Source organism: Procambarus clarkii, chromosome 49 (genome assembly GCF_040958095.1).
Source record: "Procambarus clarkii isolate CNS0578487 chromosome 49, FALCON_Pclarkii_2.0, whole genome shotgun sequence".
Lineage (NCBI taxonomy): Eukaryota > Metazoa > Arthropoda > Malacostraca > Decapoda > Cambaridae > Procambarus > Procambarus clarkii.
The window spans coordinates 9547200-9573900 of NC_091198.1; the positions used below are offsets into that span (position 1 = coordinate 9547200).

The 26701-nt window shown below is 45.1% G+C and overlaps 1 protein-coding gene and 1 long non-coding RNA gene across 5 annotated transcripts in view; one reads left to right on the forward strand and one right to left on the reverse strand.

The window, feature by feature from the left end:
- LOC123752265 (dachshund homolog 2-like) overlaps positions 1-14158 on the reverse strand; it is a 212954-nt gene extending 198796 nt beyond the window's left edge. For 2 of the 4 annotated variants that reach the window (XM_069302981.1, XM_069302980.1), the window contains exon 1: positions 13236-14158. In XM_069302981.1, the coding sequence (XP_069159082.1) occupies positions 13236-13840 (605 nt within the window). In that variant the 5' untranslated portion in view covers positions 13841-14158. The remainder of the gene's footprint in view (positions 1-13235) is intronic. The other 2 variants (XM_069302982.1, XM_069302983.1) reach the window with 2 other exon arrangements.
- Positions 1-26701, forward strand: part of LOC123763437 (uncharacterized) — a 426773-nt gene that overhangs the window by 86308 nt on the left and 313764 nt on the right. The window lies entirely within an intron of this gene.

A 26701-nucleotide genomic window follows, 5' to 3' on the forward strand; every position in this document is an offset into this window, starting at 1 on the left:
TTTGGGCACTCAGTTTCCACCTGTGTCCCCTTGTGCGTGTTCCCCTTGTGTTAAATAGACTGTCTTTATCTACCCTATCAATCCCCTTCAGAATCTTGAATGTGGTGATCATGTCCCCCCTAACTCTTCTGTCTTCCAGCGAAGTGAGGTTTAATTCCCGTAGTCTCTCCTCGTAGCTCATACCTCTCAGCTCGGGTACTAGTCTGGTGGCAAACCTTTGAACCTTTTCCAGTTTAGTCTTATCCTTGACTAGATATGGACTCCATGCTGGGGCTGCATACTCCAGGATTGGCCTGACATATGTGGTATACAAAGTTCTGAATGATTCTTTACACAAGTTTCTGAATGCCGTTCGTATGTTGGCCAGCCTGGCATATGCCGCTGATGTTATCCGCTTGATATGTGCTGCAGGAGACAGGTCTGGCGTGATATCAACCCCCAAGTCTTTTTCCTTCTGTGTAGGTAGGGGTGGGTGATTGTGGTGCATTGGGGGATTGTAGTTAGGTGGGTGATTGACTGTGTATTAATGAGTGCAAGTGGGTGTGACTGGTACATTAGGGATTGTAGTTAGGTGGGTGATTGACTGTGTATTAATGAGTGCAAGTGGGTGTGACTGGTACATTAGGGATTGTAGTTAGGTGGGTGATCGGGATGGGTGAATGAGGTAGAATAGCAGGTAGATAGTTGTGATAGGTTATATATATATATATATATATATATATATATATATATATATATATATATATATATATATATATATATATATATATATATATATATATATATATATATATATATATATAACGGTGGCATAGATGGGTGTGGTAGATGACAGGTGGATGTGGTAGATGAGTAGTAGATGATGAAAAGTGACAGGTTGTTTCACTAATAGTGTGATGCCTCTGAAGATAATGTAATAGACGACAAAATATTCAATATTGTACACTGTATATTCACAATATACAATTCACAATTCAATATTCACACTGTACACACTAGCCAGCGGGTACTGTATAAAATTGTGTGTGTGTGTGTGTGTGTGTGTGTGTGTGTGTGTGTGTGTGTGTGATTATTCTCTCAAGTGTGAATAAACAATTAAAACAGCTCTAAGCGTTATATATCTTCGATTTGTTTGGCAATTTTGGTCATTATTTTCCCTATGAAGAGGTTAAGGTTCTTTGAAGGAAAAGTACTATTGGGCCAGTCTCACTGGACAATCTAAATTAAAAATATATATTTTATGCTGTATATATTATTATAAATCTCCTTAAAATAACGCAACATATCTCGGCTAAGGCGTAAAAAGCTTCCGCTTATCTAACCCGATATATATATATATATATATATATATATATATATATATATATATATATATATATATATATATATATATATATATATAAACAACGTCACACTAACACAAGGATAGGCTCGCGAAAGCATATTATATGGTAATAGTTCGAGTGAGAAAAGTGTTTAACGAACTCTACCTAAGCCTATATAGGCCTATGTCATCATGGTGATTCCAGTAATGAATTATATGAGACATGACTAAACAACTAAATTAAATATCACACAAACAAATTTATCCCATTTTTTTTTTAAATTTTTGTCACGTGATCTAATCATATTTTTCTCAGTCAGAATAGAGGAAATAAAACTTTAAAAAATATTTTTCTACATTTACCTGTATCCAGCATGTCCCATAGGCCTATTTCCCTTTGTGACGGATTCACAATACCGTTGTGTACCCCGACAGGTACACCAGACGGTACCCCGGCAGGTACACCACACCGTCCATCTGTGAGGCAACCACAGCACGAAGAATGAGTATACACACGCATACACCTCCATACATACCTCCATACATGCCTACATACATATATGCACATATAAGATCATTGACCTCTCACCCTCCCTCCCACCCCCAGCCTACCTATCTACCAGTTAAATCCCAAAATTATAATCGAGATCACCGGGAAAAGCATATTAATCCCCTATAATTAATCACCTATTAATCACACCTATTTTGCTGAAGGAACTGTAACGGCGCGGAGGGAGGGGGGGATGGGTGATGTCCTCCCTCCTCCCCTCTATCCCTGCTTTTAATCAGTTGGTCAGTGCCTTCCTTAACTTGCCACCAGCCTCACCAACTAGCCACCACCCACACTAACTAGCCACCACCCGCACCAACTAGCCACAACCGTCACCAACTAGCCACCAGCCTCACCAGCTAGCCACCAGCCTCACCAACTAGCCACCAGCCTCACCAACTAGCCACCACCCGCACCAACTAGCCACCACCCTCACCAACTAGCCACCACCCGCACCAACTAGCCACCACCCACACTAACTAGCCACCACCTCACCAACTAGCCACCACCCTCACCAACTAGTCACCAACTAGCCACCACCCTCACCAACTAGCCACCACCCGCACCAACTAGCCACAACCGTCACCAACTAGCCACCACCCACACTAACTAGCCACCACCTCACCAACTAGCCACCACCCTCACCAACTAGTCACCAACTAGCCACCACCCTCACCAACTAGCCACCACCCTCACCAACTAGCCACCACCCGCACCAACTAGCCACCACCCTCATCAAACTAACCAGCCAACTAAGTGTTCAGGGAACTTCTTGTTCAACACAACTATCCTCCATATAATTTAAGTCTTCATCCCTCAATTTAAGTCTATAGAACTAAACAAATGTCGTTTTACACATATTGTAAGTGTTTGAGGTTTTGGAGTCCAGCAGGTGTTTAAATTGTCATTATTTCCAAAAAGTGTTGTTAGGTGTCATATTTACCGTAAAATCGGTTATCGTGGCTACGACGCGAAATAAACATGTGAAACACTTGGAATCATTAGCCAAAGCTTGTTGTTGAGGTTCAGAATATATTCTCATGTTATGGTCAGTTGTACAGGCGCCAAGGAGAAACCCTTGGGTCTGAAACGTGTGTGTGGAGGCAGGTATATATATAACCGACCAGTGCCGCCTCCTTTTATGCCTCAAACTAGCCATGACCAGCCTTAATAAGTCTGCAAAGGAGCTATAACCGGCTATAATCTCCTCGAACCAATGTCTGAATCCATCCTCTATTTAAGACTGTTCTTGAGCTAAACTCCGTCAGTCAGTCAGTTAGTCAGTTAGCTGACCGGACCTGCCTGCAACCGGGCCATGAAGTCTACGTCCAATCTATAAGGAACTCGATTGGAGGGCCCCTCTATTTCCAATCTTCCACTCTGGGTCCCGTCTTGGGGTGACTCAAAGATTTCAGTGCCTCCCAGACGGCCAAGTCTCTTTTTTTTCTCCTTTTCGAGGTTATACTCACCTAATGTGTATTATTGTAGAGGGGAAAATGTGTAGTGGTCTGATATACACCCGGACATAAAGTGTGTGTATGGTGTATTGGGTGTGCATAATGGGGGTGGGGGAGATTTTGAAGATCGCTATTCACCTTTGTTTTGGGGGTGCGTTGTTTGCGTGCGTTAGATGGGTGTGTGTGCGTGTTTGAGTGCGGGTGGGTGGTGATGCATATGGTGCGGTGATGGGAAGAGGGGTGGGGGGGGGGAGTGGATGATGATTTTAGTGAAGGTTTTGTGGGTGAAGGGTGTGATTTGCTTGAGGTGATTTTTGCGTGGATTAATGTCTATTGAAAGGTGGTAAAGGCGGGTTTGCGTGTGTGCGTGCGTGCGTGTGTGCGTGTGTGTACTCGCCTAATTGTGCTTGCGGGGGTTGAGCTCTGGCTCTTTGGTCCCGCCTCTCAACCGTCAATCAACAGGTGTACAGGTTCCTGATACCTGTGTGTGTGTGTACTCACCTATTCACCTGTGTGTGTGTGTGTGTGTGTGTGTGTGTGTGTGTGTGTGTGTGTGTGTGTGTGTGTGCGTGCGCGTGCGTGCGTGCGTGCGTGCGGGCGCAATTTCAATGAAATATTTGTGGAGCGATAATGTCCTACGATATCTGAACTACACACACACACACACACACACACACACACACACACACACACACACACACACACACACACACACACACACACACACACACACACACGTACATTTCCTGTAGTACAACTTAAGTAGTAGCCAATGAGCCCGGAACATACAGTAAGTAGCACATGTACTCTTGCCTCTCCTTGTATTTCGAAAGGAATAAGTCCCCAAACGTAGCCGGGCGCGGTCCGTGGCCCCCCTCACGCCTCATATATATATATATATATATATATATATATATATATATATATATATATATATATATATATATATATATATATATATATATATATATATATGTCGTACCTAGTAGCCAGAACGCACTTCTCGGCCTACTATGCAAGGCCCGATTTGCCTAATAGGCAAGAGTGATGTTATTTACTGAAAAAAAAAAATTCCAATTTGATTTATTTAAAATATTGGTTATATTATATTAGGAACATAAATTATTGTTTTAGGTTAGGTTAGGTTAGGTTAGGTTAAGATAGATTAGGTTAGGTTCGGTCATATATCTACGTTAGTTTTAACTAAAATTAAAAAAAAATGAACTAATACATAATGAAACGGAACGTTTTATCACTTCATAAGAAAAACAAATGAGAAAAGTATATAAATTCAGGAAAACTTTGGCTTATTGGGCAAATCGGGCCTTGCATAGTAAACCGAGTACTGCGTTTTTGCTACTAGGTACAACATATATATATATATATAATATATATATATATATATATATATATATATATATATATATATATATATATATATATATATATATTTAATAAATATATAAAATATACCTTCGAGATGCTGGGAAGTATAACATAAGGAATTTAGAAGAGCGTGTAACGTGTTATACCACCAGAATATGCTTAAATATAACTGAAAGGCTGGAGTGTTCGTGCCGGGCAGTATATATATGTATGTGATATATGAGGGGGGTACAAAAGTATATCTGAAGTATACCGTAGAGGTATATCCTATTCGTGATCAACGAATGCAGAAACAAATAATAAATACAGTATGATGATGATAGGCTAAACACGTATTGTATAGGTGATGTATATTAGTGGGATGGGGGAAGAGGTATACCGTATATGGCGTGGGCTCATAGTAAGTATATCCAAGTGAATTATATGATATATGCATATCTAAAAGGCAGAGTTGCCTTAAAATCGAAATTTCATAAAATATTATATATTTTTCAATATTAATTTCTTGTTGAATGCTAAAGTTAGTCGCTGTATTATGTATGGAACTATTTTTTTTTTTTTGGAGTCAAAACTAACATAGAAATTTAACGAAACCTAATCTGATTAAATCGGTAATTCGTGATCCTTATATTAACATGATTAGAAATGAACCAAATTGGAAAGATTTTTTTTTTTTACGAAAATCACTCTGGCGGAGGAAAAATTCTAGTGAGAAAAAGAACACTTATCATTCCTTAATGAAAAGGGGGAAAAAAATTCAAGGAAATGAGCCCATGGTTCAGTACAGAGCGCCTTACAAGGGGAAACAAAATGACATAGAAAAATATATATATAGTGTTTGGGGGATACAGGAGAATCATGACTGATATGAAAATGAAATAATATGATGATTCGAGTCTTAAGGCGTCAGACTGAGAAGTACGAAATATTCCCAAACGCTGAGGACCGCAAAACACTCCAAACTTGGGCACAACCCTGTCAGGAGGAAGACCTTGGTGAAGGAACAAGTTATCGAGCGAAATAAAAAGAGGGAAAGGCATTGAACGACAACGAAGTGTGTCGCAAACTCAAGGCGCAATACTTCGCGAAATTTTTTCAAAATTAAACCAGATAGACAGAGTACAGGGTGACTGTGTCACCAGATGGACAGAATACAAGACAGAGACTGTGTCACCAGATCGACACAGCACAGGTGGAAGACTGTGCCACTAGCCAGCAGGAAGACTGCCACTAGCCAGCAGGAAGACTGTGCCACTAGCCAGCAGGAACAGACGCAGCACACATGTTTCAGACGAGAAAGTGAAGATACAGCATCAGAGGAACAGAACGAGACCTGATAACATTTTCCAGTGGCTCTTAGATGCCGCCGCCGCCGCAGTGATCAACAGACTGCTGCCAATGATCTGCAACGTCTCAGCAGACAACGGGAGAAAATGTAAACGGAACGGAAGACATTGTACCAAGACTGATAGGCCTATATTAAAGAATGGAGACGGGTGATGAACTACAAACCAGTGTCACATTCCTTGCAAAGTTTGTGCTCAAGAGGGTGAAAATCTACTCTTTAAAAACCAATATGACTTCAGATAAATCAAGTTTTTTTTCTACATAGATGAGTACAGGAGGAGATTAATAGCAATAGCGGTAAAGCAAGGAAAGACAGATTGTGTCTTCCTGGATTGTCAGAACTTGGGATTGTCAGAAGGGATTGTCAGGAGGGATTGTCAGGAGGGATTGTCAGGAGGGATTGTCAGGAGGGATTGTCAGGAGGGATTGTCAGCAGGGATTGTCAGGAGGGATTGTCAGCAGGGATTGTCAGCAGGGATTGTCAGGAGGGATTGTCAGGAGGAATTGTCAGAAGGGACTGTCAGAAGGGATTGTCAGGAGGCACTTAAAACATATACGCACAAGAAACTGCGATATTAACTGGGGGAAATAAACCTAAGTGCAAGGAAGTAGAGTTATGGTGAGAGACCTCAGTGAGAGAGATCACAAGTGGAGATAGGCTCCATAAACAGTTTCAAATGTAGATATGATAGAGCCCAATAGGCTCAGGAACCTCTTCACCAGTAGATTGACAGCTGAGCGGCGGGACCAAAGAGCCGAAGCTCAACCCCTGCAAGCTCAAGTAGGTGAATACAAGGGCCAGTACTTAGGCCTATAATATCCTTGATCTACCTAAATAGCCAGAATGATAAAGCTGATGCATTCATATCACTCTTTGCTGATGACAATAAATTAATGAAGAAAATCATAACACTTGTAAAAAAAATTGTACTTGTATGAATTGTAAGAAAAAAAAAATGCAGGACCTGAATACGTTTCTGGGATGATCGGAGAAATGGCTACTAGACTTCAACCAGTAAAAATGCAAGGTAATGTCAATGAAAAGGGAGAGATAACACCTCCCTGAAACTACACAAAAGGAGGACCTAGCTAGCATCAGAGGCTGACATTACACGAATAGCAATTGACAAAAAAAAGTATGTCATTTAGAAACCTAGCTACAGGGCCGTGTGTATAAGGCATATGAGGCTAATTCTGGATTAGGCTGTGAGGAAAGGCTGAGGGAGCGGAGCCTCATAAGATGAGACATGAGAATATCAACATATCTTCAGATGGAAATCGATAAGACTGATAGGAAAGATACTATATGGCAGGGTAGAACAAGAGGACATGTTCAGTATAAGGTAGGGTAGAACAAGAGGTAATGTTCAGTATAAGGTAGGGTTGAACAAGAGGACATGTTCAGTATAAGGCAGAGTAGAACAAGAGGACATGTTCAGTATAAGGCAGAGTAGAACAAGAGGACATGTTCAGTATAAGGCAGAGTAGAACAAGAGGACATGTTCAGTATAAGGTAGGGTAGAACAAGAGGACATGTTCAGTATAAGGCAGAGTAGAACAAGAGGACATGTTCAGTATAAGGCAGAGTAGAACAAGAGGACATGTTCAGTATAAGGTAGGGTAGAACAAGAGGACATGTTCAGTATAAGGTAGGGTAGAACAAGAGGACATGTTCAGTATAAGGCAGAGTAGAACAAGAGGACATGTTCAGTATAAGGCACACAGATGGAAGCTCAGTGCGCAGGAGGAGTCATAGATAATAGAAAGCAAATCTACCATATGAACAGGAAACAAAAGGAATTTATTTGACAAATTTTGTAACTATTTGAATAAGTTACTTCCGAAGGAGACATGTCAGGAAACTGAAGGCTTGAGAATCATCGTACTTGTGTATATATATATATATATATATATATATATATATATATATATATATATATATATATATATATATATATATATATATATATATATATATATATAATATTGGATATTTTAACATGTGCCTGTGTTTAGATCTACCAAGTCTTGCTTCCGGGGGTCTGAACTCAAGTTCATTGGTTCCGCGTCTCAAGATACACTTAAGATATATACTTGTGGAAAGTCCATGTGTTGCATCTCCCATGTTCATTCCATTGTCTCGCTGCTCTGACACTAAGACTTTCCCTTTCAATATCACAATTGTGTGTCTTTTTTTCTCTCTTGCATGCCCCTCCCTTGTTAACTATTGCATTTGTGCACCTTTTACACGTTCTGGAGTATTTTCTACGTCGTGGTCATTTCATTCCCCCCCCCCCCCCCCCGTTAACTGGAATAGTTACTTTAATCTGTAATCGTAAGTCATTCGTGTAAACTCTTGCTTATGTTTTGTGGCATAACTTTGGATATTTTTCCTGCTTTGTCTTGTGGTTTTTTGAGATAGAGATCCATGTTCATGCTGCACATCTCACGATTGGTCTGACGTATGTATTATTAAACATTTAGAATAACTCCTTGTGTAGATGTCTGAAGGCAGTGGTTATACGTTGCTTGACTTTGCATACCCAGCTTATGATATCCGGTTTAGGTGGACCAGAAGATGTGTTCAGTGGGACTTAGTGTTCATATTTATTTATACTTGCTACGCCGCTCTGAACCTCTCTCTCTCTCTCTCTCTCTCTCTCTCTCTCTCTCTCTCTCTCTCTCTCTCTCTCTCTCTCTCTCTCTCTCTCTCTCTCTCTCTCTCTCTCACTCTCTCACTCACTCTCTCTCTCACTCTCTCTCTCTCTCTCTCTCTCTCTCTCTCTCTCTCTCTCTCTCTCTCTCTCTCTCTCTCTCTCTCTCTCTCTCTCTCTCTCTCTCTCTCTCGTGAGGTACATAAACCAAATTAAGTATATGTGCTTGAGTGCGTGCATGGATACATAAAGTGCGTGAACAACTAGAGAGTAAACACGTGCTGGAGCCTAGCTTCAAGTGAGGGTTTACCTGTGACTATTGCAGCCTCTTGGACCACATAAACACTCTCTCACTCAATCGGACTTGGACCACGTAAGTCCGAGGGAGAAGGAGAGTCTCTCCCCCTATACCCACATAACCTACTGAGACTCCTCGAGATGTGAGTGTGTGGAGGCTGCAGGCTCCATGGACCCACATATTGGAACTCCTATATACTCCCACATATCGGAAGTCCTATATAATCCCACATACTGGAACTCCTATATACTTCCATATACTGGAACTCCTTCCAGAATTATATACTAGAACGCCTCCCGAGTATACTCACCTAGTTGTGCTTGTAGGGGGGTTGAGCTTCAGCTCTTTGGTCCCGCCTCACAACTGGTAGTGTATATATGGTGGATACTTCGTCCAGACACGACATTTTCTGCTCTGAATCTTCTGTTGTCTTCCATCGCTCGTCTGATTTTTGAAAGAGGCAACTATGTGAATATGAAAAATGAATTGCTTGCCTTCCGGTGGAAACAACTTTGCTCAGATAAAATAATATAGGCCTACGCTATGCTCCAGGCGTTGGTGACATAATTCTGGGCTCAAAAGTAGTGTGTGTTATACACCTAGTGTGTGTGTGTGTGTACTCACCTAGTTGTGCTTGCGGGGGGGTTGAGCTCTGGCTCTTTGGTCCCGCCTCTCAACCAATTTGTGTGTGTGTCTGTGTGTGTGTGTGTGTGTTTGTACTCGCCTATTTCTACTTGCGGGGGTTGAGCTCTGGCTCTTTGGTCCCATCTCTCAACCGTCAATCAACAGGTATACAGGTTCCTCAGCCTACTGGGCTCTATCATATCTACACTTGAAACTGTGTATGGAGTCAGCCTACACCACATCACTGCCTAATGCATTCCATTTGTCAACCACTCTGACACTAAAAAAGCTCTTTCTAATATCTCTGTGGCTCATTTGAGCACTCAGTTTCCACCTGTGTCCCCCAAGTGTGTGTGCCCCTTGTGTTAAATAACATGTCCTTATCTACCCTATCAATTCCTTTGAGAATCTTGTATGTGGTAATCATGTCCCCCCTAACTCTTCTGTCTTCCAGCGACGTGAGGTTTAATTTCCATAGTCTCTCCTCGTAGCTCATACCTCTCAGCTCGGGTACTAGTCCGGTGGCAAACCTTTGAACCTTCTCCAGTTTAGTCTTATGCTTGACTAGATATGGACTCCATCCTGGAGCTTGGAGCTATACTGTGTGTGTGTGTGTGTGTGTGTGTGTGTGTGTGTGTGTGTGTGTGTGTGTTTAGGGTACACATACATGTGTTGTAAACTTTTATGTATATGTGTCTCCTTGCTCACTTTTTACAAGTATATAGAGGAATATATTCCCTCAGGCCTCCTAGACCCACCAGCGAATTGCCATTGAATTATATACACATGTGGCCCAAGTGTTGCACACCTGTGACCCCCAGTATATATATAATATATATATATAATATATATATATAATTAATATATATATATATATATATATATATATATATATATATATATATATATATATATATATAAATGTTTAGCTTGATGGTTCTCAAGCATTAATTTTGATCAATCAATAATACTCTTAATAAACTCTCGGAGAATCGAACCTGCGCCGTCAGGGCGTTAACAAGCCTGTTACACCGTACCCACTCTGCCATGGACATCATTGTGAGTGTGTATGTGTGGGGGGAAAAGATCGGGGAAACCATACGAAATTACCCACTGTAAGTGGCCCACGATCTCTTTGACAGACCAACATATCCGGTTCCACTCCTTTGACCTCTGACCCGGCTATACAAGCCGCCCTCGTCCCAAGGGTTTGTAGACACGAGGCCGAGACTATCCTCCCTTCCCCCTAGCCTTTTTTCTTCCTAGCCCGAGCGGTTAACTAACTGGTGAGCTCGCGCTAGAGAGAGAGTGGAGGTCCCCCTATGTCTTGCTGCTACGGCAGGGGGAAGGCACGGGGCGCTAACCGCTACACACACACACACACCAGGACCGCTAACCGCTATACACACACACACACACCAGGACCGCTAACCGCTATACACACACACACACACACACCAGGACCGCTAACCGCTATACACACACACACACCAGGACCGCTAACCGCTATACACACACACACACACACCAGGACCGCTAACCGCTATACACACACACACACACACACCAGGACCGCTAACCGCTATACACACACATCAGAACCGCTAACCGCTATACACACACACCAGAACCGCTATACACACACACACACCAGGACCGCTAAACGCTATACACACACACACCAGAACCGCTAACCGCTATACACACATACACACCAGAACCGCTAACCGCTATACACACACACACACCAGGACCGCTAACCGCTATATACACACACACACCAGAACCGCTAACCGCTATACACACACACACACCAGGACCGCTAACCGCTATACACACACACGCACACACACCAGGACCGCTACACACACACACACACACACACACACACACACACACACACACACACACACACACACACACACACACATACACACACTCTCTGACCAAAGAGCCAGAGCTCAACCCCCGCAAGCACAACTAGGTGAGTACACACCAGGACCGCTAACCGCTATACACACACACACCAGAACCGCTAACTTCTATATACACACACACACACCAGAACCGCTAACCGCTATACACACACACCAGAACCGCTAACCGCTATACACACACACCAGAACCGCTAACCGCTATACACACACACACACACCAGAACCGCTAACCGCTATACACACACACACACACACACACCAGAACCGCTAACCGCTATACACAAACAGGAGCGCTGACCGCTACACTAGGACCATTGGGGCCTATAAGACGGGCCATTGCCAGCCTGCAACAGATTCCTTTCCTCGTGTCTTCGGCAATTCATCACCGCGAATGGAAATTTCATCCGCACACACACACACGCACGTACACGGGGCCTGATAGCTGAGTGGACAGCGCTCTGGGCTCGTAATCCTAGGGGTTCCGGATTCGATCCCCTGTGGCAGAAACAAAAGGGGCAGAGTTTCTTTAACCCCCTGGTGCCCCCTGTTACCTAGCAGTAAAATAGGTACATGGGAGTTAGACAGCTGTTACGGAGCTGCTACCTGGGTGGGGGTGGGGGGGGGAACATTAGTTAGTAGTTAGTAACAGTTGATTGATTGATAGTTGAGAGGCGGGCCGAAAAGCAGAGCTCAACCCCCCGGCAAGCACAACTAGGTGAACACACACACACACACACACACACACACACACACACACACACACACACACACACACACGCACACACACACACACACACACACACACACACACACACACACACACACACACACACACACATACATACATACACACACATTCAGGAGTGCTGCTCAGAACACCGACCCAGCAAGAGTATTGGGCATTGTTGCTGGAACAGGAAGCGTTGCAGGATACACACACACCATTGAGAACACCATGTTGCATCTCAACTACTGTAGAGGCAGCACAACATGGCCTTGCAACTACTATAGAGGCAGCTAGCTGTCTCTGCAACAGTAGCGGCACAACACCACCTACTGCGCTCTACGGCACGAGCCTCGTCACCGCTACTATAATGAGACAATATATCGTTGCTGTAGAGGATGTTCCACTACCTCGCCACTACAGTAGGTGCCACTACCTCGCCGCTACAGCAGGAGCAGCTCCCACTACCGCGCCGCTACAGCAGGAGGCGCCACTACCTCGCCGCTACAGCAGGAGGCGCCACTACCTCGCCGCTACAGCAGGAGGCGCCACTACCTCGCCGCTACAGCAGGAGGCGCCACTACCTCGCCGCTACAGCAGGAGGCGCCAATACAGCAGGAGCAGCTCCCACTACCGTGCCTCTACAGCAGGAACTACTACCTCCGCTACAGCAGGAGGCGGTCCCACCACAGCAGAGGAAGTCACTACATCACACCGGTAGGTTCACTGCACTACACCGTGGCTACAAGGGCACTGTTTCACCGCGCACAATACTAACACGCCCTTAGTCTATTTCACCACCATATCTGCAGGAGAAGCTGACGAAAAGGAGCTTTGGTTAAGCGTTAGAGAGCCTACAGCTGGAGCAGGGAGCGCGGAGCCCCCTGCCAGGTGTGCATACAGGTAAAGTAGGGGGAAGGAAAGGTGGTCTTACCTGGCGGTGGTGCAATCCTTGTATAGGATGTCAAAGTGCTTGACGGCGAGCAGTTTGCACCTGTTGACACCTGGCTGGATGGCCCCTAAGCCTCGCAACACGCGCACTTGCTCCACGTTGCACACCAGCGGCTCGATGCCCAATCGCTTCAGCTTGGTGTAGACGGTGTGCAGGCCCCCAACCAGGTTCTTGAGGAAGAGCTCGAAGGCCTGCGGCAAGCACAACATGGATTCGTTGTTGATAATGAAAGCTGCAACCTTTTGGCCTCTGTATTCGACGAGTTTGCAGTCGTTAGCTGTCGGGTCTGAGGTGTGGATGGGCGGAGGGGAGTTGTAGGCGTGAGAGAAATACAGGGCGGGCAGGAAGGGTGGTGGGCGGGATGTGGGCGGAGGGGAGGGAAAGATGGGCGGCGAATGCCCTCCGGGCGGCGAAGGTCCGGGCACGGACAGGGGCGGCGCGGCCATTAAGGGCGGCGGCGGGCTGCTGGGAGAGACACAATTCACCATGCTGGTGATGACGGGTGAGAGAGGGGGGGGAGACCGCCCATTAGCGGACCCCCCGGACCGGACACTCCTACAGTCGTCGGGTATAGAGCTGTCCTCCATGTCTGTCTCACCTCACCGTCTCTAGCACTGAGTAAAGACACAAGTCGTCCAACACCACTGTATTATCTCACCGGGTGTCTCTCTCTCTCTCTCCGGCGTACCGACGCGGCGCGACAATAACTAAGACTATCTCTCTCTGGCGGTGGGCGCGCGGGCGGCGTGGGCGGCCGGCAGGGCGGCAGGTGGCGGCGGGAGCGGGTGGACGTGCAAGCCGTGCGAGCGTCGGCGGCGCAGTGGTGCGGCGCGGCCAGCCAGTCGTCACCGAGTGTCGCTCACCAATCAGCCGGTGCGCACACCCGCACAGAGACACACACACACGCAATACAAACACAACTTTTAACAAAATGTGTAAACGTAATATGCGGGTGCGGGCCATGTGTGCGTCCGTGTGTGTCCAGGGCGGGGACGCCAGCCTATTGGTCCGCGCCGGCGGCTCCGCCGCGCTCATTGGTCGCCCCCTCAGGGGGGCGGAGTCGAGCGCCGGCCCGACGTTTCGTTTCCTTCCAGAACTTGTCTAAATGTTTTGCCTTCTGTGCGCGGTCTGCAATCCTGCACACGCCTCTCGCCGGCGCTGGTGGAGGCGCTGACGGCATGCAACTCGACTCCCCATGCAACACGCCACTCGGCAATGTTGCTACACCGCCGCTAGCCATCCACATCGGCCCCCGGGGCACGCCACTGGCGAAGCTCCCCATAACGAAACAAGTGTCGAATACTCTCAAGTTTGTTTAAATTCTCGGGAATTATATATATTTTTCAAGCCACTGTCGCAGACATGGCTCATATTTATCCCTAAATTTGTACTCGCTGAACTTGGCGCTCCTCACTGTGGTCAACAGCCACCCCTACTGCCAATCACGTTCTTCTATGGAGGTAAACATCTTAAGCTCACCCACACACTTGCACGTTCACTGATCAAGCTTTACTGTAGGTACACTGACAAGCTTTACTGTAGGTACACTGACAAGCTTTACTGCAGGTACACTGATCAAGCTTTACTACAGGTACACTGATCAAGCTTTACTGCAGGTACACTGACAAGCTTTACTGTAGGTACACTGACAAGCTTTACTGCAGGTACACAGCTGAAGCTTTACTGCAGGTACACAGCTGAAGCTTTACTGCAGGTACACAGCTGAAGCTTTACTGCAGGTACACAGCTGAAGCTTTACTGCAGGTACACAGCTGAAGCTTTACTGCAGGTACACAGCTGAAGCTTTACTGCAGGTACACAGCTGAAGCTTTACTGCAGGTACACTGATCAAGCTTTACTGCAGGTACACTGACAAGCTTTACTGTAGGTACACAGCTGAAGCTTTACATGTACACTGACAAGCTTTACTGCAGGTACACAGATTAAGCTTAACAGGTACACTGATCAAGCTTTACTGTAGGTACACAGACAAGCTTTACTGCAGGTACACAGACAAGCTTTACTGCAGGTACACAGACAAGCTTTACTGCAGGTACACTGATCAAGCTTTACACGTACACTGATCAAGCTTTACACGTACACTGATCAAGCTTTACAGGTACACAGATCAAGCTTTACACATACACAGATCAAGCTTTACACGTATACAGATCAAGCTTTACACGTATACAGATCAAGCTTTACACGTACACCGACTAGCTTTACACGTACACCGACTAGCTTTACACGTACACTGATCAAGCTTTACAGGTACACAGATCAAGTTTTACACGTACACAGATCAAGCTTTACACGTACACAGATCAATCTTTACACGTACACAGATCAAGCTTTACACGTATACAGATCAAGCTTTACACGTACACAGACAAGCTTTACACGTATACAGATCAAGCTTTACACGTACACAGACAAGCTTCACACGTACACAGATCAAGCTTTACACTTACACAGACAAGCTTTACACGTACACAGACAAGCTTTACACGTATACAGATCAAGCTTTACACGTACACAGATCAAGCTTTACACGTACACAGATCAAGCTTTACACGTACACAGATCAAGCTTTACACGTACACAGATCAAGCTTTACGCGTACACAGATCAAGCTTTACACGTACACTGATCAAGCTTTACACGTACACTGATCAAGCTTTACACGTACACTGATCAAGCTTTACAGGTACACCGACTAGCTTTACACGTACACTGATCAAGCTTTACACGTACACAGATCAAGCTTTACAGGTACACCGACTAGCTTTACACGTACACTGATCAAGTTTTACACGTACACAGATCAAGCTTTACACGTACACAGATCAAGCTTTACACGTACACAGATCAAGCTTTACACGTATACAGATCAACCTTTACAGGTACACAGCTCAAGCTTTACACGTACACAGATCAAGCTTTACACGTATACAGATCAAGCTTTACAGGTACACAGATCAAGCTTTACAGGTACACATCCCAGCTGGCACACAGATCACAACACATATATGTATACATTCCAACACGTGCAGGTACACATAGAAGCCCCTACATGTATGCACATCACAGCACATACATGCACACATCATCACTGCTCCTTCAAGAATGGCAGGTGTACATCACTGTATAGTTGAGCAGGTGTGTATTGTATTCTCGCACATAAACACCAGATGTGTGTGTGTATATATATATATATATATATATATATATATATATATATATATATATATATATATATATATATATATATATATATATATGCAATTGACGATCACTAAACACTGATCATTTGTATGCGGAAAAACCTCAAAGAAATGGGGAAGAGAGATGAACGTTTCGGCCTGTTAAAGCCGTTGTCAACACCAGACTGAGAAAATTCGTCCTTAGTTGAGCAGTGTAAGCGCTTGTACGCACGCATGCACTCACAGGTGCACATTCACTCACAGACACACACACACACACAGTCCAAGATATGATGGACCTAGTCATACAGAAATGCCAGGAGGCCGAAGAGAGATTTATACCAACGGTAAAGGGAAAAAATAAGAAGGAATATAATAACCCATGGTTTAATAGACAGTGTCAGGAAGCAAAAATGGCCAGCAGGCGGGAGTGGAGGAAGTACAGAAGACAAAGAACAGAGGACAACAGAAGCAGATACAACAGAGCTAGGAACGATTACATTAACATAAGACGAACATCGGAAAGGGACTATGAGAACGATATTGCAATCAAAGCGAAAAAACAACCTAAGTTACTACACAGTCATATAAGAAGAAAAATGTCGGTGAACGACCAAGTGACAAGACTAAGGAAGACAGAGGGGGCATATACTGAAAGTGACAAGGAAATCTGCGAGGCACTGAATGCCAGTTTCCATGGAGTGTTCACTACCGAGCCTGAGCAGCTCCCATTGTTGGAAGGGGTTACCCTAGATGAAAGACTATCAGATATAGAGGTGACAGCAGAGGAGGTAATGAAACAGTTGACAACTCTAGATGCAACTAAAGCAGTTGGACCAGACAAAGTATCACCGTGGATACTAAAAGAAGCAGCACAGGCCCTCAGCGTGCCTCTGGCAATGATCTTTAATGAGTCACTTATGTCAGGAGAATTGCCCAGTTGCTGGAAGAAGGCAAATGTCGTGCCGATCTTCAAGAAAGGAGATAGGGAGGAGGCACTTAACTACAGACCTGTATCACTGACAAGCATCCCCTGTAAAATACTGGAAAGAATAATTAGGCTACGACTGGTTGCACACCTGGAGAACATTAGGTTTGTGAACAAACATCAACATGGGTTCTGGACAGGGAAATCGTGCCTAACAAACCTTCTGGAATTCTATGATAAAATAACGAGGATAAGACAGGACAGAGATGGTTGGGCAGACTGCATATTTCTGGACTGCCAAAAAGCCTTTGATACAGTACCGCACATGAGACTGCTGTTCAAGCTCGAGAGGCAGGCGGGGGTGGGGGGAAAGGTCCTAGAATGGATAAGGAACTACCTAACAGGAAGGAGCCAAAGAGTTACGGTAAGGGGCGAGAAGTCGGACTGGCGAACAGTAACAAGTGGAGTACCACAAGGATCGGTGCTGGGACCAATTCTATTTCTTGTGTATGTTAACGACATGTTTACAGGCGTAGAGTCCTACATGTCGATGTTTGCGGATGATGCAAAGTTGATGAGAAGAGTTGTGACAGATGAGGATTGCAGGATCCTCCAAGAGGACCTGAACAGATTGCAGAGATGGTCAGAGAAATGGCTACTAGAATTCAACACGAGCAAATGTAAAGTTATGGAAATGGGACTAGGAGATAGGAGACCAAAGGGACAGTACACAATGAAGGGGAACAGCCTACCTGTAACGACGCGTGAAAGAGACCTGGGGGTGGACGTAACACCTAATCTATCTCCTGAGGCACATATTAATAGGATAACGACAGCAGCGTACTCTACACTGGCAAAAGTTAGAACATCATTCAGAAACCTAAGTAAGGAGGCATTTAGGGCGCTTTACACTGCCTACGTAAGGCCAGTCTTAGAGTATGCCGCCTCATCATGGAGTCCCCATCTGAAGAAGCATATAATGAAACTGGAAAAGGTTCAGAGGTTTGCAACGAGACTCGTCCCAGAGCTACGAGGGATGGGGTATGAAGAGCGCCTGAGGGAACTGTGCCTTACGACACTAGAAAGAAGAAGGGAGAGGGGGGACATGATAGGAACGTATAAGATACTCAGAGGAATTGACAGAGTGGACATAGACGAAATGTTCACACGGAATAGTAACAGAACGAGAGGACATGGATGGAAGCTTGAAACTCAGATGAGTCACAGAGATGTAAGGAAGTTTTCTTTTAGCGTGAGAGTAGTGGGGAAATGGAATGCACTTCAGGAACAGGTTGTGGAAGCAAATACTATTCATAATTTTAAAACCAGGTATGATAGGGAAATGGGACAGGAGTCATTGCTGTAAACAACCGATGCTCGAAAGGCGGGATCCAAGAGTCAATGCTCGATCCTGCAAGCACATATAGGTGAGTACACATATAGGTGAGTACACACACACACACACACACACACACACACACACACACACACACACACACACACACACACACACGCACACACTTCAGCTGTGTACCTGAGCCCAATAGGCTCAGGAACCTGTACACCTGTTGATTGACGGTTGAGAGGCGGGACCAAAGAGCCAGAGCTCAACCCCCGCAAGCACAACTAGGTGAGTACAACTAGGTGAGTACACACACACACACACACACACACACACACACACACAGACACACACACTCACACTCACACACACACACACACACACTCACACACACTCACACACACACACACACACTCACACACACTCACAGAGAGACACCCAAACACTCACCACACACACACACACACACACACACACACACACACACACACACACACACACACACACACACACACACACAGACACACACACACACACACACACACACACACACACACACACACACTCACACACACTCACACACACACTCACACACACACTCACACACACACACAGACACACACTCACACACACACACTCACACACACACACAGACACACACTCACACACACACACTCACAGAGAGACACCCAAACACTCACCACACACACACACACACACACACACACACACACACACACACACACACACACACACACACACACAGACACACAGACACACACACACACACACACACACACACACACACACACACACTCACACACACTCACACACTCACACACACACTCACACACACACACACACACAGACACACACTCACACACACACACTCACAGAGAGACACTCACCACACACACACACACACACACACACACACACACACACACACACACACAGACACACACACACACACACACACACACACACACACACACACACACACACACACACACACACACACACACACACACACACACACACACACACACACACAGACACACACACACACACACACACACACACACACAGACACACAGACACACACACAGACACACACACAGACACACACACAGACACAAACACACACACACACACACACACAGACACACACACACACACACACAGACACACACACACACACACACACACACACACACACACACACACACACACACACACACGACGAGTGTTAGGGCAGAAACCGGAGCACTCAAAGAACCTTAGACATGGAGAGTAACAAACCATTATAGAACACGTGTAGTTATAGTACAAATGAAGTGGGGTATTACAGGTTAACACAATTCTGGTATAGTCACTGGCACGGTCTACGGAGCAGGGTGTTCCTATAGTGACACACCACCATAGCAACATATCACCACAGTGAAGCACTGCATACAGTGTGAAAATGACACAGCAAGCATGACAAAGGACACAGCTGAAGCTTTACACGTACACAGTTCACTGTTGAAAAAACTTCGCATCGAAACTTCAAAGTTTACGCATCGTTAAACACACACACATATCATAATTATATCCTGTAACACCATTACTGTAATGCTCGGCAACTGTAACCACAGACTGTTGATTGACAGTTGAGAGGCGGGACCAAAGAGCCAAAGCTCAATTCCCGCAAGCACAACTAGGTGAGTGCTGTGGAATTCTCATCGAAACACTGATATAAGGATTACTCCACAAAGTGGATCAATTGAGAAATAAGATAGCAAATTCATATAGTTACCGTATGAAATGGGAAATAGTAGAGGGGCTGGTCCCTAACCTGCACACAGAAATAACATCACATGAGACCAGGAGACATGGCAGGATGTGCAGAATACTCCCGTTGAAAAGCAGAGGTGCAACACGTACTCTGAGAGAGAACTCTATCAACATCAGAGGCCCGAGACTGTTCAACACGCTTCCACTACACATAAGGGGCATAACTGGCCGACCCCTCACAGTGTTCAAGAGAGAACTTGATAAACACCTCCAAAGGATACCTGATCAACGAGGCTGTGATTTCTGACGTCCAACAGCCTAGTTGACCAATCCGGCAACCAGGAGGCCTGGTCAGAGACCGGGCCGCGGGGACCGTGACCCCCCGGAATCAACGCAAGGTAGGTTGATAGATGATGATGATGCACGTGCAACAAGCAAACTAGATGCCAGGAACAGGGAAGGTAGTGGTTGAAGATAAACCACAGCAACTTGTTAGCGGGTACCTATAATGCCGAGATTAGATGTCAAGTCAGGCGAACTAAAGAATCGAAGAATCCATTCTCCAAATAGCATCAATAGCCTAACCTAACCTAACCTAACCTAATCTTGGTAGAAGTTGCATTTCCACCAGGGACTGATGGCACAAGTTTGGCACCGTGTCGCAACTGATCACCCCCCCCCCTCCTCAAAGGCACCCAGGAATAACATGGCACCACGATGCAGAACGATTGGCGAATTGGTGTTATTGTGAACCAATGCCATTGAATTCCTCATTAACAGGTTCAACTACCTTGTCTGAGGCCAAATTTTCAACATAAAATTACTACAGTCAGCAGCGAATGAAACCTCGTAAGAGCTGAAGTTACTTAGAAGAGCTGAAGTTACTTAGAAGAGCTGAAGTTACTTAGAAGAGCTGAAGTTACTTAGAAGAGCTGAAGTTACTTTGAAGAGCTGAAGTTACTTAGAATACATAAAAACTACCTTTTGACCCCTAAAGGTGATTTCCAACTTAAATGTAACAGATATCAGGTTTCCAGGACAGATCTAGTGGTTGTGATGCTTCGGGAAAGGATAGCGTATGACTGGGATAATGATAGCATGAGACTGGGATAATGATAGCATGAGACTGGGATAATGATAGCATGAGACTGGGATAATGATAGCATGAGACTGGGATAATGATAGCATGAGACTGGGATAATGATAGCATGTGACTGGGATAATGATAGCATGAGACTGGCATAATGATAGCATGTGACTGGGATAATGATAGCATGAGACTGGCATAATGATAGCATGTGACTGGGATAATGATAGCATGAGACTGGGATAATGATAGCATGAGACTGGCATAATGATAGCATGTGACTGGGATAATGATAGCATGAGACTGGCATAATGATAGCATGTGACTGGGATAATGATAACATGAGACTGGCAGAATGATAGCATGTGACTGAGATAATGATAGACTGTGACAGAGACAGTGATAACTTGTGACTGGGATAATGATAGCATGAGACTGGGATAATGATAGCATGAGACTGGGATAATGATAGCATGTGACTGGCATAATGATAGCATGTGACTGGGATAATGATAGCATGAGACTGGGATAATGATAACATAAACGTAGGCTCGAAGAAAGATACTTCGTAACAATGGTCACTCGTCTAAAGTTTGCTTGTAAGTGAACAAATCCACAAGGGCCGTGACAATCCCCTTGTGGATTTGTTCATTTGATGCATCACGTTAGTGTGATCTCTGTGTGTGTTTGCTTGTAAGTATTGTACACAACAAAACATTGTTTTGCTGAAATCAAATTTGCCTTAATTGCAGAGACTGAGTAAGAGGCGCAGATGAACTGTGACTAAATTATAAAGAGCGTAGATTGGAGCGGGTAAGGGTTACAGCGAGACACTTAAAATAGGAGACCTACCAGAAAGTTAGAAGATCCCTATGTGGGTCCCTTTATACAACAAGAGAGACACAGGAGTCACTGAACGACAGAGTCCCAAATTGGCTGCCATACTAGTCCCAGAACTACGAGGTCTGAGTTACGAGGAAAGGATACAAGGCATTAATGTGATGTGATCAATAATGATTTAGTAATATTATTTATTATTAGTTTAATAATTTAAAGAAGCTGTATTATGACAGAACGTTCGTGGGACAAACGTAGACAGATCTACCCGGAGAGAGTCAGACAGATAGACAGACGTTGAATCATCTACCAAGAGATTGATCTACCAACCAGGGGTCTAGAAAATCATCATGACCATTAAACGCCAACGACATACATCTTTGAAAAGTAGATAGATGTGCAAGACCCATCTACAACCTCATTTACACATTGACTCAGAGGTAAATTATCTCTAAGGTAAAACCTCGGAGGATTGGGAAAAAAATAAAAGATTGGCCGCAACTAACGAACGAGGTTGACAAAAAAATAAAAGATTGGCTACAACTCACGAACGAGGTTGACAAAAAAATAATAGATTGGCTACAACTCACGAACGAGGTTGACAAAAAAATAAAAGATTGGCCGCAACTCACGAACGAGGTTGACAAAAAAATAAAAGATTGGCTACAACTCACGAACGAGGTTGACAAAAAAATAAAAGATTGGCTACAACTCACGAACGAGGTTGACAAAAAAATAAAAGATTGGCCGCAACTCACGAACGAGGTTGACCAGATATTATTAAGCATCGACCTGAGCCCCAGACACCACTGGGCGACCTAAAGCCAATAGGATGATAAGATTTATAATACTAAGCATCAGCAATAGAACGAGTTTCATCCCTCAGTCGTAGCCAACACTGGTGGAGCTCCACTTGGTCTGTGCACCACTGGTCGCCGTACTGCAGACTGGACATAGAGAGACTCCAGACTATGTCTAGAGTCTGTGTCTAGAGTCTGTGTCTAGAGTCTGTGTCTAGAGTCTGTGTCTAGAGTCTGTGTCTAGAGTAGATACTAAGAAGGCTGATATCAAGCGTCAGGGACCTTTCTTATAAAGATAGTAGTGTTAATCTGTATTCACTAGAATGATGCAGAACAAGGGGATAGACACACAGAACAAAGGGCTAGAGATGCAGAACAAATGGTTAGAGACACAGAACAAAGGGCTAGAGATGCAGAACAAATGGTTAGAGACGCAGAACAAAGGGCTAGAGATGCAGAACAAATGGTTAGAGACGCAGAACAAAGGGCTAGAGATGCAGAACAAGGGGATAGACATACAGAACAAGGGGGCTAGAGAAGCAGAACAAGAAAGGGAAACGACGCAAATAAAAAAAGGTAGACTGGGCAGATCAAGGGAGTATTTGATAGCGGTCTACAACAGGATTAAGGGCATTAATAAGGGGTATAAGCGAGGTTCTGAAGCTGTCTCGCCAGGTCACATCCCGCAATAATGGCCACAAGGGAAGAGAAATATGAGGAGAAAGCTCCAAGCAATTAGTACTATATAGCACTTGGAAGGGATCAGGATAAGGATTTGGGATGGGACGGGGGAGGGAAGGAATGGTGCCCACTCGAACGGTCGGGGATTGAACGCCGACCTGCATGAAGCAAGACCGTCGCTCTACCGTCCACCTCAATGTATATGAGGCATAAGGGAATTATTTGTTTGGAAAGAGAATTGAGAAAGGGTGGAATCGGCTACCAATTAGCATTACTGAGACAATTAAGTTTGAAGACTAGATTGGGCAGCTACATGGGTGAGAAGGGGGGGGGTGGATTTAAACAGGACCCGTCAAGAATGCATCAAGAGGCCTGCAATGCTCCCTAATTCTTATGGTCTTATAACAGCAAGGCTCCGACGTCATAAAAGTAACACTCCACTACAACAGCAACACTCCACCACAACAGCAACACTCCACCACAACAGCAACACTCCACCACAACAGCAACACTCCACCACAACAGCAACACTCCACTACAACAGCAACACTCCACTACAACAGCAACACTCCACCACAACAGCAACACTCCACCACAACAGCAACACTCCACCACAACAGCAACACTCCACCACAACAGCAACACTCCACTACAACAGCAACACTCCACCACAACAGCAACACTCCACCACAACAGCAACACTCCACCACAACAGCAACACTCCACCACAACAGCAACACTCCACTACAACAGCAACACTCCACCACAACAGCAACACTCCACCACAACAGCAACACTCCACTACAACAGCAACACTCCACCACAACAGCAACACTCCACTACAACAGCAACACTCCACCACAACAGCAACACTCCACTACAACAGCAACACTCCACAACAACAGCAACACTCCACTACAACAGCAACACTCCACCACAACAGCAACACTCCACCACAACAGCAACACTCCACCACAACAGCAACACTCCACTACAACAGCAACACTCCACCACAACAGCAACACTCCACTACAACAGCAACACTCCACCACAACAGCAACACTCCACCACAACAGCAACACTCCACTACAACAGCAACACTCCACTACAACAGCAACACTCCACAACAACAGCAACACTCCACCACAACAGCAACACTCCACCACAACAGCAACACTCCACGAAACTGAAATTAACATTGATGAGATAGAGGTCGAGTTACAGCCCCGCTCCTGTGCCAGGTAAGTCCACTACGGGCTCACCATAGCCCGTGCTACTTTGGAACTTTTGTTCTAAGTAGCTGAATCTAAAACAACAACAATGATAAAGAGGTTTCTTTTGGACGTAGATTGGGCAAAGGCAGAATCTCACCATGAATACTGAGAGAGAGAGAGAGGGAGCAGAGGCAGCAATATTTACCACATTCTGCCATGTACAACGAGAGACTTACAATAGGAGACCCGCCAGAAAGTTAGAAGGTAGGCTGCGTAGACCCTTTACACAAGAAGAGAGACACAGGAGTCACTGAACTACAAACCAGAGTCCCTGATTTGCTGCCATACTAGCACCAGAACTACAAGGTCTGAGTTACGAGGAAAGGATGCAGGCATTAAATTTCGGGTCACTGAAAGGCCGAATGAATTAGGGAAGTCATGGTTACCACATACAGAATTCTCAGAGGAATTAATTGGGCAAATAATTGCAAACTGTTGTGCGTGGGTATTGTGGGGGTAGTGCGCAAACAAGGGTAAACTGGTGTAAATTAGAGTGGCCAAATGAGCCCCAGAGACATAAGCTTCAGTGTCAAGATGGTAAAGAAATGGAATATATGGGAAGAGACGAAGAAAAAGACAAGGAAGAGGGAATACATCGGTAGATTAAGGGTTAAGAGGAGGAACCAAGAGGATATTTCTTATTCCCAGCAAAATACAACTAGATGAATACATCAACATATTCGAAACACACACAAATACACATACATTCATACATATATATACACACACACACGTATACATTTTTGCACGCACAGACGCGCGCGTACGCACACACCTGAGGCCTCGCGGCTGAGTGGACAGCCCTCGGGAGTCGTAATCCTAAGGGGACGGGATCGAATCCAAGCCGAGGCAGAAATAAATGGGCAGAGTTTGTTTCACTCTGATGCCCCCTGTTCACCTAGCTGTAAATAGGTACCTGGGAGTTAGACAGCTGCTACGGGCTGCTTCACGGGTGTGTATGTGTGTGTGTAGGGGGGAGGGAGCAGTTGTTTGATAGTTGAGAAGCGGACCGAAAGAGCCAGAGCTCAACCCCCGCAAGCACAACTAGGTGCGTACACACACCAGACGTGATTGGGCACACTCCATTCTCAATTGAGAATGGGATGCCATTCTCAATTGCATCACTTTTTTGCAACGTTGACACACGGCAGGAGGCAACAGCGGCCAGCCAGCCTCGAAACGCCATACATCATTCCCGGTTGCAATTTGTTTACCATGTCGTTGCTCAGTCGATTAAGGCAGCGTCTGGGATCCTCTCGGACGTAGGTTCGAACCCTCGTCAGGGTATATATATTACTCTGTAGCACAGTAGTGTACGTCCTTGGCTCACACTCGAGGAAGTTGCCTTCAGTCCCCTCTCCCCCCCCCCTCTCCTAGCAGGACAGGAACTGTTGGGAATGTTTCCCTTTTTCACCTAATGCATCTGTTCACCTGGCGGGTCAGAAGGTTCTCCCCCAGGGGTTAGACAACTGTCGTGTGGGTTTTCATCCTTGAGGATCAGGACTTAACCTAAGGGCCTG